At 46.6% G+C, this 15,175-nt stretch overlaps 1 protein-coding gene across 1 annotated transcript in view; it reads left to right on the top strand.

The window, feature by feature from the left end:
- Positions 1-15,175, top strand: part of YTHDC1 (YTH domain containing 1) — a 49,018-nt gene that overhangs the window by 10,434 nt on the left and 23,409 nt on the right. Inside the window, exons 2-4 of the mRNA XM_015815156.1 lie at positions 9,321-9,422; positions 10,221-10,552; positions 10,846-11,236. Of these exons, the coding sequence (XP_015670642.1) occupies positions 9,321-9,422; positions 10,221-10,552; positions 10,846-11,236 (825 nt within the window). The remainder of the gene's footprint in view (positions 1-9,320; positions 9,423-10,220; positions 10,553-10,845; positions 11,237-15,175) is intronic.

The following is a 15,175-nucleotide window of genomic DNA, read 5'->3' as shown; positions in this document are numbered from 1 at the left end:
CTCTTTTCCAGTCCTCTGGTAGTTCCCCAGTGCTCCAGGATCTTTGAAAAATATAGTTCAGTGGTTCTGAGATCACATCTGCCAGTTCCTTAAGAACCTTGGGGTGTAATCCATCTGGTCCTGGTGATTTGAACTCGTCTAGGCTGGACAGGTGTTCACTTACCATTTTCTTGCCTATCTTAACTTGTATTTCTATTTTTTTTTTTATGGCACTATTTTTGATAGGTTGGTCTGTTTTTTCTCTTTGTGTAAAGACAGATTGAAAAACGAGTTAAATAGTTCTGCTTTCTCCCTGTTGCTTGTCACCTTCTTGCCACTTTCCCCCACTAATGGACCAATCATTTCCTTCACTTTTTTCTTGTTTTTTACATGTTGAAAGAAGCTTTTTTTTGTTATTTTTGACTTTGGTTGCAAGCCTTAGTTCATTTTGAGCCTTAGCTTTCCTCACTTCGTCTTTACAGGCTCCGGCTATTTGCTGATATTCTGACTTAGTTATGTGTCCCTCTTTCCACTTTCTATACTTGTCCTTTTTATTGATCTTTAAAATCTTCTGTATTAAAATATACTATTTGGATCCATTTTTAAAGTTTTTATACATATCCACCAGCGTGAAAAAAAAATCATCCCTTCATGTTGTTCACATTTCCAACATTAAGTGGCTTTATACATTCCAAATAATTTATCTGGTGCCATGTGCAAACAGTACATCAGTTTTATAAAAAAATTGTTTGAGATCATAACCCAGTGTAAATTTCAGCATTTTTAACCACATTGATCTGCCTAGTATTACAACCAAAATTCTTGTCCCATTTTCATATATTATTTAATCTGTTTTTCCTGTTTCAAATTTCAACAAAAGTTTACATATGTTAGTAAATACATGTTCATGTTGTATTTCAAATTCTGACTTATTTTGCTCCATACCATAAATATATAAATTTATTTCTTTTAAATATCTGAGATAACTAAATGGGCAAACCATGGTGGAGGCAGCTGTCAGCGTGAGTTCAGGTATGCCTCCAGAGCGATTTTGTGGCGCCCCAGCGGCCCGATCTGGGCTCCGGAGGCCTGGAGAAGGCCTCTGCCACCCAGATCTATGCCCGCAGAACGATTTTGCCCCCCCCTGGCCGATCCGGGAGGCAGAGGCCTTTTTGCGCTCCCCCCACGGCCTTTTTGCGACATCCCAATGGCCCGTTCCGGGCAGCAGAGGCCTTTTTGCGGCATCCCAATGGCCCGTTCTAGGTGACAGAGGCCTTTTTGCGCCCCCCACGGCCTTTCCGGGCAGCAGAGGCCTTTTCGCACTCCCACGGCTGTTCCGGGCAGCAGAGGCCTTTTCGCGGTGTCCCCACGGCCGTTCTGGGCAGCAGAGGCTTTTTTGCACTCCCCCCACAGCCGTTCCGGGCGGCAGAGGCCCTTTCTTCCCGACAGCCATTCCAGGTGGCAGAGGCCTTTTTGCGCTCCCCCCAGAGCCGTTCCGGACAGCAGAGGCCTTTTTGCGCCTCCCCAACAGCCATTCTGGATGGCAGAGGCCTTTGTGCCTCCCCGACAGCCGTTCTGGGTGGGAGAGGCCTTTTTGCGCTCCCCCCACAGCCGTTCTGGGTGGCAGAGGCCTTTTCCAAGCGGTGGCAGCAGTGCGATCTGTGCGGCGGATTGGGGGGAAAGCGGCAGGAGAAGGGCACTCTGCGAGAGTTGGGCTGGACACATGTGGGGCTGCTGCCTTGCTTTCCATGCTGTGCAGGGGCTGGGCTGGACTGGGCCCAGAGACTCCATGCCGCTTCTTCCCCTGCAGACATCAGGAGCGCTCACCCCTTTTCCCGGGTCAGCTGCCACCGTCCCGCACTTTCCAGCCTGTCGCCGGGCACGTCGAGCTCGGGCCTCAGGCAGATGGAGGCCAGAGGGGAGTGAGAGCCGTGGCTGCCCAGCTCCTCTGCCTGAGGATGCGTGCGCGGAGAGGTGCCGCCCAGCTCAGTAAGCCGTGGTTTGCCCACAGGAGAGGAGGATGGGAAGAGGGCTGGCTGGGGACGGGCACAGTGCTGCCCACGGGGGGAAATCTGACCAGCCCCAGCCTGGAGGGGGGAGATGGCAATATTTGGGAGGTGGTTTAGATGCCCCCTTCCCCCCAAGCCATGAGCTGAGCAAGACGCCCTGCTGCCCGCTGCCCCACCCGCCAGAGACCCCCTGGATCTCCCCCAACCCTGCCCGGCCCCACAGGCATCCCTCCCCAGGAGCAACATCAAGCTGGCCATGCCCACCCTGGCCACACCACCTAATCTGCCATGACTACCTAGCCACGCCCACCTAGCGGGCCACGCCCGCTCGGCGATACATAAGTGGGTTTTGCGTTGCAGTTTGGGCACTCGGTCTCTAAAAGGTTCGTCACCACTGATATAAGCCATCTGTATACAGATAGTCCTTTACTTACGACAATTGAACCCAAAATTTCTGTTGCTGAGACTGCTATTAAATGAGTTTTATCCCATTTTATGACCTTTCTTGCCACAGTTGTTAAGTGAACCCATCTTCCCCATTGACTTTGCTTGTCAGAAGGTCCAAAAGGTGTTCACAAGACTCCAGGACACTGCACTGTTGTAAATATGAGTCAGTTGCCAAGTGTCTGAATTTTAATCACACGACCATGGGGATGCTGTAATGGTTGTAAGTGTGAAAAATGGTCATAGGTAACCTTTTCATTGCCATTGTAGCTTCGAACAGTCTCTAAATGAACTGCTGAAAGTCAAAGTCAGGGACTACCTGTACTATTAAACTTCCTGTCAATGTTGCTAACAACGGATGTTTTTGCTTTGACAACAGATGGAGATGTAGCCATTTTCTTCTTTTCTCTTTTAGAGTTAGATGATGCTGGGGAAGGGGGGATGTTGTATGAGAGTTCAGCTAGATATAATAATACTGAACCTAGCATGAGAATCAAGGTTGTTGAAATAAGAGATGATAAGAATTGGGCTGGAGAGCTGGAGGGAAAGCCCGCAAGCCCACGCTTTAAACTAATCGGGGAATGTAATTTATGACAGTTAATTGGAGGAGGGAATTGTGCTTTGATACTGTGTGCTCAAGGGGGGGAATTCAATTCCGTTGGGAGGTTTACAGCAACTGGGGATGTGACAGCTGCCATGGGGGGGCAGCAATAGCTGGGGGTGCAACAGCCACAGTGAGGAGGCCAACAGCCATTGATGGCACCACCCCTCAGAACAATCTTTGATGGGGACCCAGAGAAGCTGATTTTTTCCTTAACCAAGTGCACTCTCACTTGAACTGCTGCGCCTATCTCTATCCGAACCCAGCCGCTATTGTTGACGTGATTGTGTCCAGCTTAGAAGGAGAAGCATCCGAGTGGCTGAACAATTTATATAACGAGCAAGCATCCGGAGGACTCCCATCTCTTCCTCCTAGGACTGAGAGCAAGGTTCGAGGACCCATCCATTGCTCTCAAAGCAGAAGAACAAATCCACAAGATAAAGCAAGCCGGCAGGCCTACACTGGAATATGTACGAGAGTTTCGCAACGTAGCTGGTCGGATAGAGAGGTGTTCCAAGCAATCCCTAGTCTATCATTTCAAAGAGGGGCTAGATGATTACCTCTCCCAAGCCTGTATCTATCGAGCAGTACCTGATCAGCTGCTAGAATGGTACCAGGCAGCAGTAAGACTAAATGTTCAGCTTGCCCGCTATAAGAAGCCAACCCCACCTGAAGCCGAGTTGAGGTCAGAGCAACCCAAATGGCAGCCCCCCCCCGAAAACCTCCAACTGCTGTGGCTACTGAAAGTCCCAGGCCACCTGCAGGCCCACCAATCAAGTGTTTCCAATGCGGACAACAGGGACATTGAGCAGCGAATTGCCCAGTCACCTACCCTCAGCAGTAGAGTAGACCTGGATCAACAGCAAGAAAGAAACCGGCCCAGCAGCCAACTGGGACTTGTTGCCTAAGTCATGTCCCCCACGCAGGAGAGTGCCGAGACCCAAGCTGGACCCGTCGCCGCTCTGCCTTCTTATGACAGCGACGACGAAGGAGAAAATGACCCAATGGTGAGTCGACACATCCCACCTTTCTCACTACCTGCCAAACTCATAATCCCTAAGATGGGGGCACAGGTAGATTTAAAAGTGCTAGTTGACTCCGGATGCTCCCAGTGCGTTATTAGCTTGCCATTTGCCATGAAAATGGGCATACGAGCAAAGCTGCTCTCCAAACCTGTGAGGTTTGAGCAAGCTGATGGCTCCCTAATGGGACGAACTATAATCACACAAATAATTGAACCCCTACACTTAGAAATAGGTGAACACTGGGAGTTCATTCGTTTCCCGGTGACTCCGAAAATGACTGAGGCTATGATCCTAGGATTAGCCTGGTTGGACAAATGGAAGCCATTTATCTGGTGGGAGAAGGGAATGAGAACTGTGAGGTTGCTTATAGGGCCCAAGCCCCCCCTTAATTCAACAGATGTTACAGGGAACTTTAGCCCACCCACTGAGAGAGCGCACAAGGCTGCCTCATCACAACCAGGTTAGCCACTCATCCCGAGCTAGTACTGGGACCTAGCGGAGGCATTTAGTGAGAAAGAATACGACACCCTGCCTCCCCACCGACCCAATGATTGCTCCATCAAACTGTTACTGGGAGCCAAACTCCCATGACCGAGAATATACGCTATGTTCCCCCTTGAAATGTAGGAGATGCAGTGATATGTGGACAAAAACCTAGCAAGGAGATTCATTGAACGGGCCAAGTCTGCAGTGGAAGCCCCTGTGTTCTTTAAAGAAAAAAAGATTGGTCTCTTCATCTCTACGTGGATTATAAAGATCTAAACGCAGTGAGTGTGGAGAATAAATTCCCCCTCCTGAAGGACTTACTAACCCATCTGGCAAAGGGGAGTGTCTTCATTAAGTTAGACCTGAAGGAGGCATATTACCGGGTGAGGATAAAGAAGGGAGATGAGTGGAAGGACTACTTTCAACTGTCCCATGGAGAGCTATCAATTTAAAAATGCTGTTTAGACTACAGGGGGCCCAGCTGTCTTCATGCAGCTGATTAATCAGGTTCTACATGACCATTTATACAAAGGGGTTCTGGTGTGTCTTGATGACATCCTAATATATAGCATGAATATGACTGACCACGTAACACTAGTGAGAGTGGTCAGAAACTGTTGAATGCCAAACTTTATGTCAAACTATCAAAGTGTGAGTTTCACTAGACCCAATTAGATTATCTGGGCTACAGAATTTCCAGCGAGGGCATTGAAATGGACTCAACCAAAGTGAAAGCCATAATTGAATGGCAGCCTCCAAAGACTTGCAAGCAGCTCCAGAGCTTCCTAGGATTTGCCAACTTCTACCATCAATTCATCCCCTTCTTTTCCGAAATTGCCCTACCCCTTACAGAATTACTAAAAACAGGAAAAGAGGGAGGGAAGCCACAACCGGGTCAACCACTAACATGGACTATGAGCTATCAAACCGCTTTTGAGAACTTAAAAAGACTATTTGCAATTGAACCAGTCTTAAAGCACAGGGAAGCCCTTTGTAATTCAAGCTGATGCCAGCGACATGACCATCGGACCTGTACTACTGCAAAAGAACCAAAGTGGGATCCTACAACCCTGCGCCTACATCTCGAAAAAATTCATTGAGAGCGAGAGGACGTGGCCAATATGGGAAAAGGAGGCTTTCTCAATTTGATGGGCTCTATTAAACTGGAGGCACTACCTAGAAGGGAGCAAGGTGCCTTTTGAAGTATGGACTGATCACAAAAATCTAGAAGCACTGAAAACTCCCCAAGTTGTCCCTGAAACACAGTGCTTTAACCGTTTTAACTTCATTCTAAAGTACATACGGGGAGGGAAAAACTTCCTAGCTGATGCTCTATCCAGACTGCCCCAGTAGAAAAGCCAGCGTGAGGACGTTAACGAGGCAATTATCTCCAATCCACAAACTGCTGCTCAACTCACACCTCGCAGAGCCCCTAATCCTGATGACCCTGGGGCAAAGAAAATAAAACGAGCTCCTCACTGATCAATGGTTCAAGGACAATCAAACCTCCCTAACTTGCAGGGATGGTTTGGCTTACAAGGGGGGAAAGTTATACTTGCCAGAAACCCTCCACCTTAACGCTCTCCGACATGGCCATGATGTAAAACAGGTTGGACACTTTGGATATTTAAAAACTCTACATCTCATCCGCCGGCAATTCTGGTAGCCGGGATTAAAACGGGACTTAGAAAATTATGTCAGGAGTTATGCTGTATGTGCCACTATGAAAAGAATTCCAGGGAAACCCTGTGGGTTATTGCAGCTGGTGACAGACCCTTCTCAACCATGGGAAGAAATTGCTATGGATTTTATAGTAGATCTACCTGAAAGTAGAGGAAATACAGTCATCTGGACTGTGATAGATTTGTTTTCAAAGCAGGCTCACTTCATCACCTGCAAAGGGCTCCCATCCGCCCAACAACTGACTAAATTGTTCTTGAAACATATCTACCGGCTGCATGGCGCACCTAAACAAATAATTTCGGACGGGGTGCAGTTCACAGCTAAGTTTTGGAGAAGCTTTCTTAAATTAATTGGATCATCATCTGCTTTTCATCCTTCTAATGGGGCTGCTGAATCCGCTAACTCAATGGTGGAGCAATATCTCAGATGCTATGTCAGCTACCAATAGACAGACTGGACTGACCTCCTCCCTTTCGCAGAGGTGGCTTACAATAACTCTGTTCACAGCCGCACCGGCTTCATGCCTTTTAGAGTAGCCATAGGAAAAGAATTCAGCCCAATACCCAAATACCCCAGGTGCCCTCTGCATCTCAGACACTTGATCAATGGGTGAGGGGGTGGGAAGAAGTTTGGAAACCCACAAAGACTGCTTTAAAAAAGGCTTCCGGGACCTATAAAAAGCAGTCAGATAAAAAAGGGTTCCTCTAAGAACATTCCAAGTTGGGGAAAAGGTTTATCTGTCGACCAAGTATTTACGGCTCAAATTACCCAGTAAGAAATTAGGACTGAAATTCTTGGGGCCTTTCCCCATTGTAAAGATCATTAACCCGGTCACAGTGGAATTAAAACTCCCTAAGCTCTTAGGAAAAGTTCACCCTGTTTTCCATTGCAGCCTGCTGAAACCTTTTCGGGGTTCCACTTTAAGACCTCCCCCTAAGAAGGCACCCGGACCCCTCGTGGTAGTTGGACAGAGCCACTATGAAGTAAAGCGTATTCTTGATTCTAGAATTTTTAAAGGGAAATTGCAGTGCTTGGTACAATGGAAGGGATACTCGCTGTCTGAAGCCACTTGGGTGAAGTCTAGCGATGTGAAAGCTGACAGACTCATTAACAGGTTCTATAGGAAACACCCTAATAAACCAAAAGGCAATCCCTGAGATGTGCTTTTGTTTACGTTATAGGATCTGTCCTTTTTATAAGGGGGGCCCGGATGTCAATGCTGCTAACAACGGATGTTTTTGCTTTGACCAACAGATGGAGATGTAGCTGTTTTCTTCTTTTCGCTTTTAGAGTTAGATGATGCTGGGGAGGGAGGGATGTGTATGAGAGTTCAGCTAGACATAATAATACTGGACCTAGCCCTGAGAATCAAGGTTGTTGAAATAGATGATAACAATTGGCGGGCTGGAGAGCTGGAGGGAAAGCCCGCTTTAAACTGATTGGGGAATGTGATTTATGATTGTTAATTAGAGGAGGGAATTGTGCTTTGATACTGTGTGCTCAAGGGGGGGAATTCAGTTTTTGGCTTCAATTATGTTAGTGCTGATGTTATGCTTCTCGAATAAAGATTCTTTAAGGTAAACAATGCCTCGAAGTTCTTTGAAGAATTTCATCTGTCGGAACCATGACACTTCCGTTGTCATAACCTTTCACTGGGTAAAACGGTGCCTCATAGAGCAACAATTTTTGAACTAAGGTACCTCAGATGGGCTAACTTACATTGTGTCCAAAATTCAGGATTATGATTCCCGAGGGTATTACATTTGGGGAAATTATGGCTGCTTCAGTGCTACTGATTACCTCTAGACTAGTTCAAAAATTGTTACTCTATGATGCTCTTATTTATCTTTGTCCTGATGACAGACTGACCATAAATGAAAACTAAATAGCTTAAAAAGAATGCTGAAAATTATTCCCATTTTTATATTCATATTGGGACAATAATACGTGTTTTGGCATTTGGTCTCTATATTCCACACACACTGAATTTGAAATGAAACATACAAGTGAGTAAAGTGAAAACTGTCAACTGTAGTTCAAGGGCTTTGACAAAAGTGTGGCATTCACCATTGAGGAATTACAGCCATTCTAATATACCCACACCTATATGTGACGGGACAAATGGCTGACAAGCAGTTCATGTCCAGGGTTGGCCTCCCTCATTAGTCCACGACAAATCAAGCAATCAACTGATATGAACGAACCTGACTATATATGCAGTTAGTCTTGACTTACAACCATAACTGAATATGAAATTATGGTCATATGTCATTGCAGTTAAGCAGATCTGACTCTGCTTAGCTCTGTCTGTTTTTATAACCTTTTTTGCTGCAGTCATTAAACAAATCCATTTCATCCAGTGTGTAGTTTTTGTTGGAAATCAGAAGTAAACACTGGAAAATGACAAAAAACATTCAAAAATCATAATCAGTTGATCACAGGATGGTGCAAATGGCCATAAAAGTGAGGCAGTTGTCGAGTGTCCAGAATACGATCATGTGGAATGGGGTACGGTATACAACTGTCAGAACTTTGAAATAGGGTTGTAAGGGGGCTTGTCATAACTTTGAATAGTTGCTAAGCGACAGTCATTAAGGAAAGACTACCTAAAGCATACGTAATACAAAGAAGCAATTGATATTAATGATGAACGGACTAGGAATTTCTTTCTAGAATAGTTAAAATTATTTCACAATTACTCTTTAAGAGCATTCATCAGATCATATAACCTTGTGGCAAAAGGAGGTTGAATTTCTTTCCTTGGCACAGTAGGAAGTTATTCATTGCCATACCTGACAGCTAAATATTGCCAGTGAGATCAGCAAGTACAGGGAAATACACTCTGTCCTTGAAGGACAATGACACAAACTTTTATTTTCTTATATCATATTACCTCCTGTTTATTCAACATATTTATTTAAAGAAAGAACTTAGTACTCAGTTTCCACTTTAATTCTAGATAACCTTGAATGGAATAGAGAAGGAATGATAATAGAAATCTCTGGGATTTTGGCTTGCAGTACCTTTTCATTCAGTTTTTTTTTTTTTTAAAAAATGTATCATTTCTAAATAACATTTGTTGTTTCTTCATAGATGGTGAATTAAATGTTCTTGATGATATCTTGACTGATGCACCAGATCATGACGATGAATTGTATAACCCTGATAGTGAACAAGATAAAAATGACAAAAAAGGTATGCTACTTTACAACTTGGTTGTATCTCCCAGAGATCTAAGTAACTGGATTTTGGAGCCGGATTAGATATGACACTTATTGAAAAATTTATAGGCCTTACAAGTGGCCTCTCGGCAAACTTGAAATTTTTTCTCAATATGCAGGAAGTCTTGCTTATTCTTGCTGAACCTTATGCTTTTCTTTTCTTCATTTCCTAAAAGTAATTTGTGTAGTATTGTGAAGTATTTTCTCTCCCCATCACTCCTGGCTTTTCAAACATTGCTTGATCTATAGTATTTAGTGTATGTTATCTCAATCCTCCAGTCCTCTTTCTTCATACCTTTAACGGGTGAAACATTCAAACTTCTTATGCAAAATAGTAGATAAAGTGAAACAGTTATTCAGACTTCTTATGCAAAATAGTACATAAACTAATACTACTTCTTGTAAGTAATTACTATTGCTTTGTAAACAAATATAGCTAATAATTTGAAGTCTTTGAAGGCAGGTATATAGGAAATGCTCACCTGTTAATAAAATGGAAAAAAGAAACAAAATTTTATTTTAGATGATTTCCTGTATTATTCATCTTTATTCAGTAATTTTCAAATTAATACCTTAGCTCCCCAAGCTTTAATCCTAGAATTTCTTATCAACTGGCTTAAACTTAATAGTTGCAGAATTACTGATATCAGAAATTTAGATTAAATGTCTCTTTATGCTTTGACCTATGCTAAATAAGAAAATGTTGTTTTTTGAAAATGTTTGCAACACGTTTTTTAGCATTTAAGTAACTAATAACTTTTATTTTTTTAAGGATCCAAAAGGAAAAGTGAACGGATGGAAGTAGCTGAAATTAAAAAACAAAAACCATCTGTACATTCCTCAAGGCAGATCTTACCCAAGCCTCCAAGCTCTTCTGTTAGCAATAACAAAAGAATTGTGAGCACAAAAGGAAAGCCAGTATTAGAATACAAGAGTGAGGACTATCGAAGGTCTGACAGAAGTAAGCATCCAGAAAGTGATAGAAAATTACGAATGACAAGCAGCACCTCCAGAGATCCATATAAGGGACAGCCTGAAAAGGCATGTATGAGGAAAAGGGAAATTGACAGAAGAGCTAAGTCCTCTACTCCAGATGCTTCTGCAGTAAGTAATGGATTGTTAATCTCTCTGTACTTAGATAGATAGGATCTTTTCTACAATAGGTCGTTGCTTTATATTATTAGTTTCAGCATTTTATTTCCTAGCTTAGTTTTAAGCAGTGTCAGTATTTGGCTTTTAATTTTTAACTTATTCTATCCTAGGCTAAAATAGAGATTTATTTTTTTAACCTGAATGAACAATACATTGCAGTCATATAAAATGAGTGTTTAAAGCAAGCATTTAGAGTTTTATCTGAAAATAATTGGTCTTGATTGCTGATTGTTTTCTATAAACAGAGACTAAGGCATGATGTGGAGAGACGACCAAGCAGGTCAAGCCATTCTTCAAAAGAAGAAGTAAATTCTGAAGAATATGGTTCAGACCGTGAAACAGGTAGTAGTGGTTCCTCTGATGCAGGAAACACTGAAAATGAAGAGGAGGAGGAGGAGGAAGGAATGGAGGAGGAAGAGGAAGAAGAAGAGGAAGAAGAGGAAGAAGATGATGGAGAGGAAGAGGAGGAAGTAGAAGAAGATGGAGATGAGGAGGAGGAAGAGTATGATCAAGATGAAAGAGATCAGAAGGAGGGAAATGATTATGATACGCGAAGTGAAGCTAGTGACTCTGATTCTGAATCTGCATCCTTTACTGATGGGTCAGTCAGAACTGGTTCAGGCTCTGAGATATCAGGTAAGAAATGCTGTTATCTCTTTCTGTCCTATGTCAGTATTCAATAGTTTGAGCTAAAAATACTAGCTTTATTATGAATAGTAGGGACAGAAAAACATGGATAACAGAATGGCAGACCATCAGTTTCCATCCTAGAGGCCAGAGTCTGTGAAGAAGTGAAGCATAAAACACAAGGTTCTGCTGGTGCAATTACTTATTTTGCCCACAATTCTACCTTTTTAAGAATTTTTATTAGCAAGGAAAATTCTTCAAATCAGAATGTAGTCCATATTTTGAATACTGTAACAGACAAAATGAGCTAAGACTTAAATCTACATTTTCCACCAGTAAACAGATTAGTATAGATTTCAGTGAGAATAAAGATAAAGCAAATAGTTCAAGATAACCTGGGGGTGGGTCTGGCCCTAAAATCAGGTCTGTATAGTCTTGAAACACTTTGTTGAGGTCATCAGAACTACTTCCAGTTTGGAGGATTTACTTTCAGAAGCCACTGGATTGGTACATTTGGGGGGGGGGGGGATTAGCATGGTCCCAAGAAGAACAGAGCATTAAGTATTATCCTGGACATCTAATCCAAAATCAGTTAGATTTGATCACTCTAATGATCACTAATTCAGCAAATTGTATTTGAAATTATTATGGTGCTGAATAATAGTATGACTGGTCCCCAAAGTTCCGCCCATCTCAGCTGCTCTGGCAACCTGCATACCTCCCCAACCCAGCAGCAGCCAACTCTGTGCTTATACCATATCTTGCCGGCAATCCACGAACCCCGCCCCATCCAGCAGCAGCTACATACTTATCCACCAGCCTGCTTGCAAGCCATCTGGAACTTGCAATTTCCTACCAGATTCCGCACTGATTTTGCATCTTGGAAGCTGGCAGAAAGTTATGAGGAAGTCCTTGTTCAACAATCAGTGATCCTCACTTAACGATAGCAGTAGGGACTACCAGGATTCCTGTTACAAAGCAGTGCAGTCAAATGAAATTGCACTTTACCACTGCATTGCTAACAATGGAACTTAAACCTACATTTTCCATCAGTAAAAAGACTAGTAAACAGACTAGTAAAGATACAGCAAATAGCAAAGATCTAGCTATTTTAAATTGTTAACCATCTGTAAAGCAAATACATTTTTGAAATAGTTACAATCATTAAGCGAGCACTACTAGATACTTTCTTCTGTAATGCATTTACCCCTTCCTATTTATATAAACTATGATTGGAATAATCAGACATGATAATTTTTTTCGGGATTTAGTTTCAACTAGTTGAGTGTTGTTGGAATATATTACCGTATATACTCGAGTATAGGTTGACCCGACTATAAGCCGAGGGACCTATTTTGCCACAAAGAACTGGGAAAAAATGGTGACTCGCGTGTAAGCCGAGGGGGCATTTTTCAGCACACACATTTTTCCGCCTGGGCTAATCGGCTTCTTTGCAACCCCACCCCTCTGGTAACCGCGCGATTGTAGCACTTTGCACAAAGGAGCAATAGTTGATAACACGGCCCACGTCAGCTGGAAGGGTATTCTTGGATAGTGAGAAGCTGGAACCGGGCGGGCGGGTGAGAGACGCGGGCAGAAAAAAAAGGGGGGGAAATCCACACACGCTCGCGCAGGGAAAGGGGGAAACGGGTGGGCCGGCCGGCTCCCCTCTCCTCTTTGTGTGTGTGTGTGTTTGTCTCTCTCTCTGTCTCAATTCTCCCCCACCCCAAAAGCGGGGAGGGGGCGACCTTGCAAAAGGGAGGGGGCTTCTCCCGGTTGCGGGGAAGGCTGGAGGTGCGCCTTTCTCGGCCAGCCTGGGTAAATTCGGCCGTATTCTTCAATACGGGCCGGCCCCAGCAGTTCCGGCTGGTTGCCGGCAGTTGGCTGTTCCTCCCTGGCCGCCTCGCCCCCCCCGGTTTGTCGGTGAGTGCCCGGCAGAGCGCAACGTCGCCAGGCCTCCCCCCTTCGCGCGAGGTGTCTGGCGTTCCCCCTCGCGCTTGGCTGCGGCGGCCCGGGGTATTCCGTTCCGGCCTCGACACGCAGCGCCGCAGGGAACGGAAGGGGGAGGGCCGTACCTGGAGCATCACATGAAGAATTGGCTGAAGAATACGGCCGAATTTACCCGGGCTGGCCGAGAAAGGCGCACCTCCAGCCTTCCCCGCAACCGGGAGAAGGCCCCTCCCTTTTGCAAGGTCGCCCCCTCCCCGCTTTTGGGGTGGGGGAGAATTGAGAGAGAGAGAGAGAGACAAACACACACACAAAGAGGAGAGGGGAGCCGGCCGGCCCACCCGTTTCCCCCTTTCCCTGCGCGAGCGTGTGTGGATTTCCCCCCCCTTTTTTTTCTGCCCGCCTCTCTCGCCCGCCCGCCCGGTTCTTTTCCCCAGTTCTTTGTGGACTTACAATATCCGAGCACCGTTTAAAGAGACGCCGAAGGAAGACGGTGCCCAACTGCGCGCCTTTCCCCCTTGGCGGGGTGGTCGTTTGCAAAGTCTTTTGCTCGGATATTGTAAGTCCACAGCAGCGCGGGCGGCAGCAGCAGCGGCGGCGTCTCCCGCTCCGAATCCCAGGCTGGAGTCAAGCCCTTTTCAAAAGCGCCGGCTCGGGAGCGAAAGCAAAAGGGGCGGGGGAGTGGGGCTTCGTTCACGCGCGGATCCCCTACGCTCGTATTTATTTACCGTATTATGCCCCGGCTGGTGGCGGCGGCGGCAGCAGAAACAGCAGCCTCCTTCCTCGGTTAGCTCCGATTCCCTCCCCCCGTGTCGCCTCTGAGCTGCAGGACTCCGCCGCTTGCTTTATAAACCCTTGGCCGCTGCTCCATCCACACACGCTCGCGCAGGGAAAGGGGGAAACGGGTGGGCCGGCTGGCTCCCCTCTCCTCTTTGTGTGTGTGTGTGTTTGTCTCTCTCTCTCTCTCTCTCAATTCTCCCCCACCCCAAAAGCGGGGAGGGGGCGACCTTGCAAAAGGGAGGGGGCTTCTCCCGGTTGCGGGGAAGGCTGGAGGTGCGCCTTTCTCGGCCAGCCCGGGTAAATTCGGCCGTATTCTTCAATACGGGCTGGCCCCAGCAGTTCCGGCTGGTTGCCGGCAGTTGGCTGTTCCTCGCTGGCCGCCTCGGCCCCCCCGGTTTGTCGGTGAGCGCCCGGCAGAGCGCAGCGTTGCCAGGCCTCCCCCCTTCGCGCGAGGTGTCTGGCGTTCCCCCTCGCGCTTGGCTGCGGCGGCCCGGGGTATTCCGTCCCGGCCTCGACACACAGCGCCGCAGGGAACGGAAGGGGGGAGGGCCGTACCTGGAGCATCACATGAAGAATTGGCTGAAGAATACGGCCGAATTTACCCGGGCAGGCGCAGGGAAAGGGGGAAACAGGTGGGCCGGCCGGCTCCCCTCTCCTCTTTGTGTGTGTGTGTGTCTCTCTCTCTCTCTCAATTCTCCCCCACCCCAAAAGCAGGGAGGGGGCGACCTTGCAAAAGGGAGGGGGCTTCTCCCGGTTGCGGGGAAGGCTGGAGGTGCGCCTTTCTCGGCCAGCCCGGGTAAATTCGGCCGTATTCTTCAATACGGGCCAGCCCCAGCAGTTCCGGCTGGTTGCCGGCAGTTGGCTGTTCCTCCCTGGCCGCCTCGGCCCCCTCGGTTTGTCGGTGAGCGCCCGGCAGAGCACAGCGTCGCCAGGCCTCCCCCCTTCGCGCGAGGCGTCTGGCGTTCCCCCTCGCGCTTGGCTGCGGCGGCCCGAGGTATTCCGTCCCGGCCTCGACACACAGCGCCGCAGGGAACGGAAGGGGGGAGGGCCGTACCTGGAGCATCACATGAAGAATTGGCTGAAGAATACGGCCGAATTTACCCGGGCTGGCCGAGAAAGGCGCACCTCAAGCCTTCCCCGCAACCGGGAGAAGCCCCCTCCCTTTTGCAAGGTCGCCCCCTCCCCGCTTTTGGGGTGGGGGAGAATTGAGAGAGAGAGAGA

Source organism: Protobothrops mucrosquamatus, unplaced genomic scaffold, assembly GCF_001527695.2.
Source record: "Protobothrops mucrosquamatus isolate PMUCROS unplaced genomic scaffold, P.Mucros_1.0 scaffold320, whole genome shotgun sequence".
In the NCBI taxonomy this organism is placed as follows: Eukaryota; Metazoa; Chordata; class Lepidosauria; order Squamata; family Viperidae; genus Protobothrops; species Protobothrops mucrosquamatus.
The sequence above is the reverse complement of the archived record's forward strand: the minus strand, read 5'-3'. Positions and strand labels throughout refer to the sequence as shown.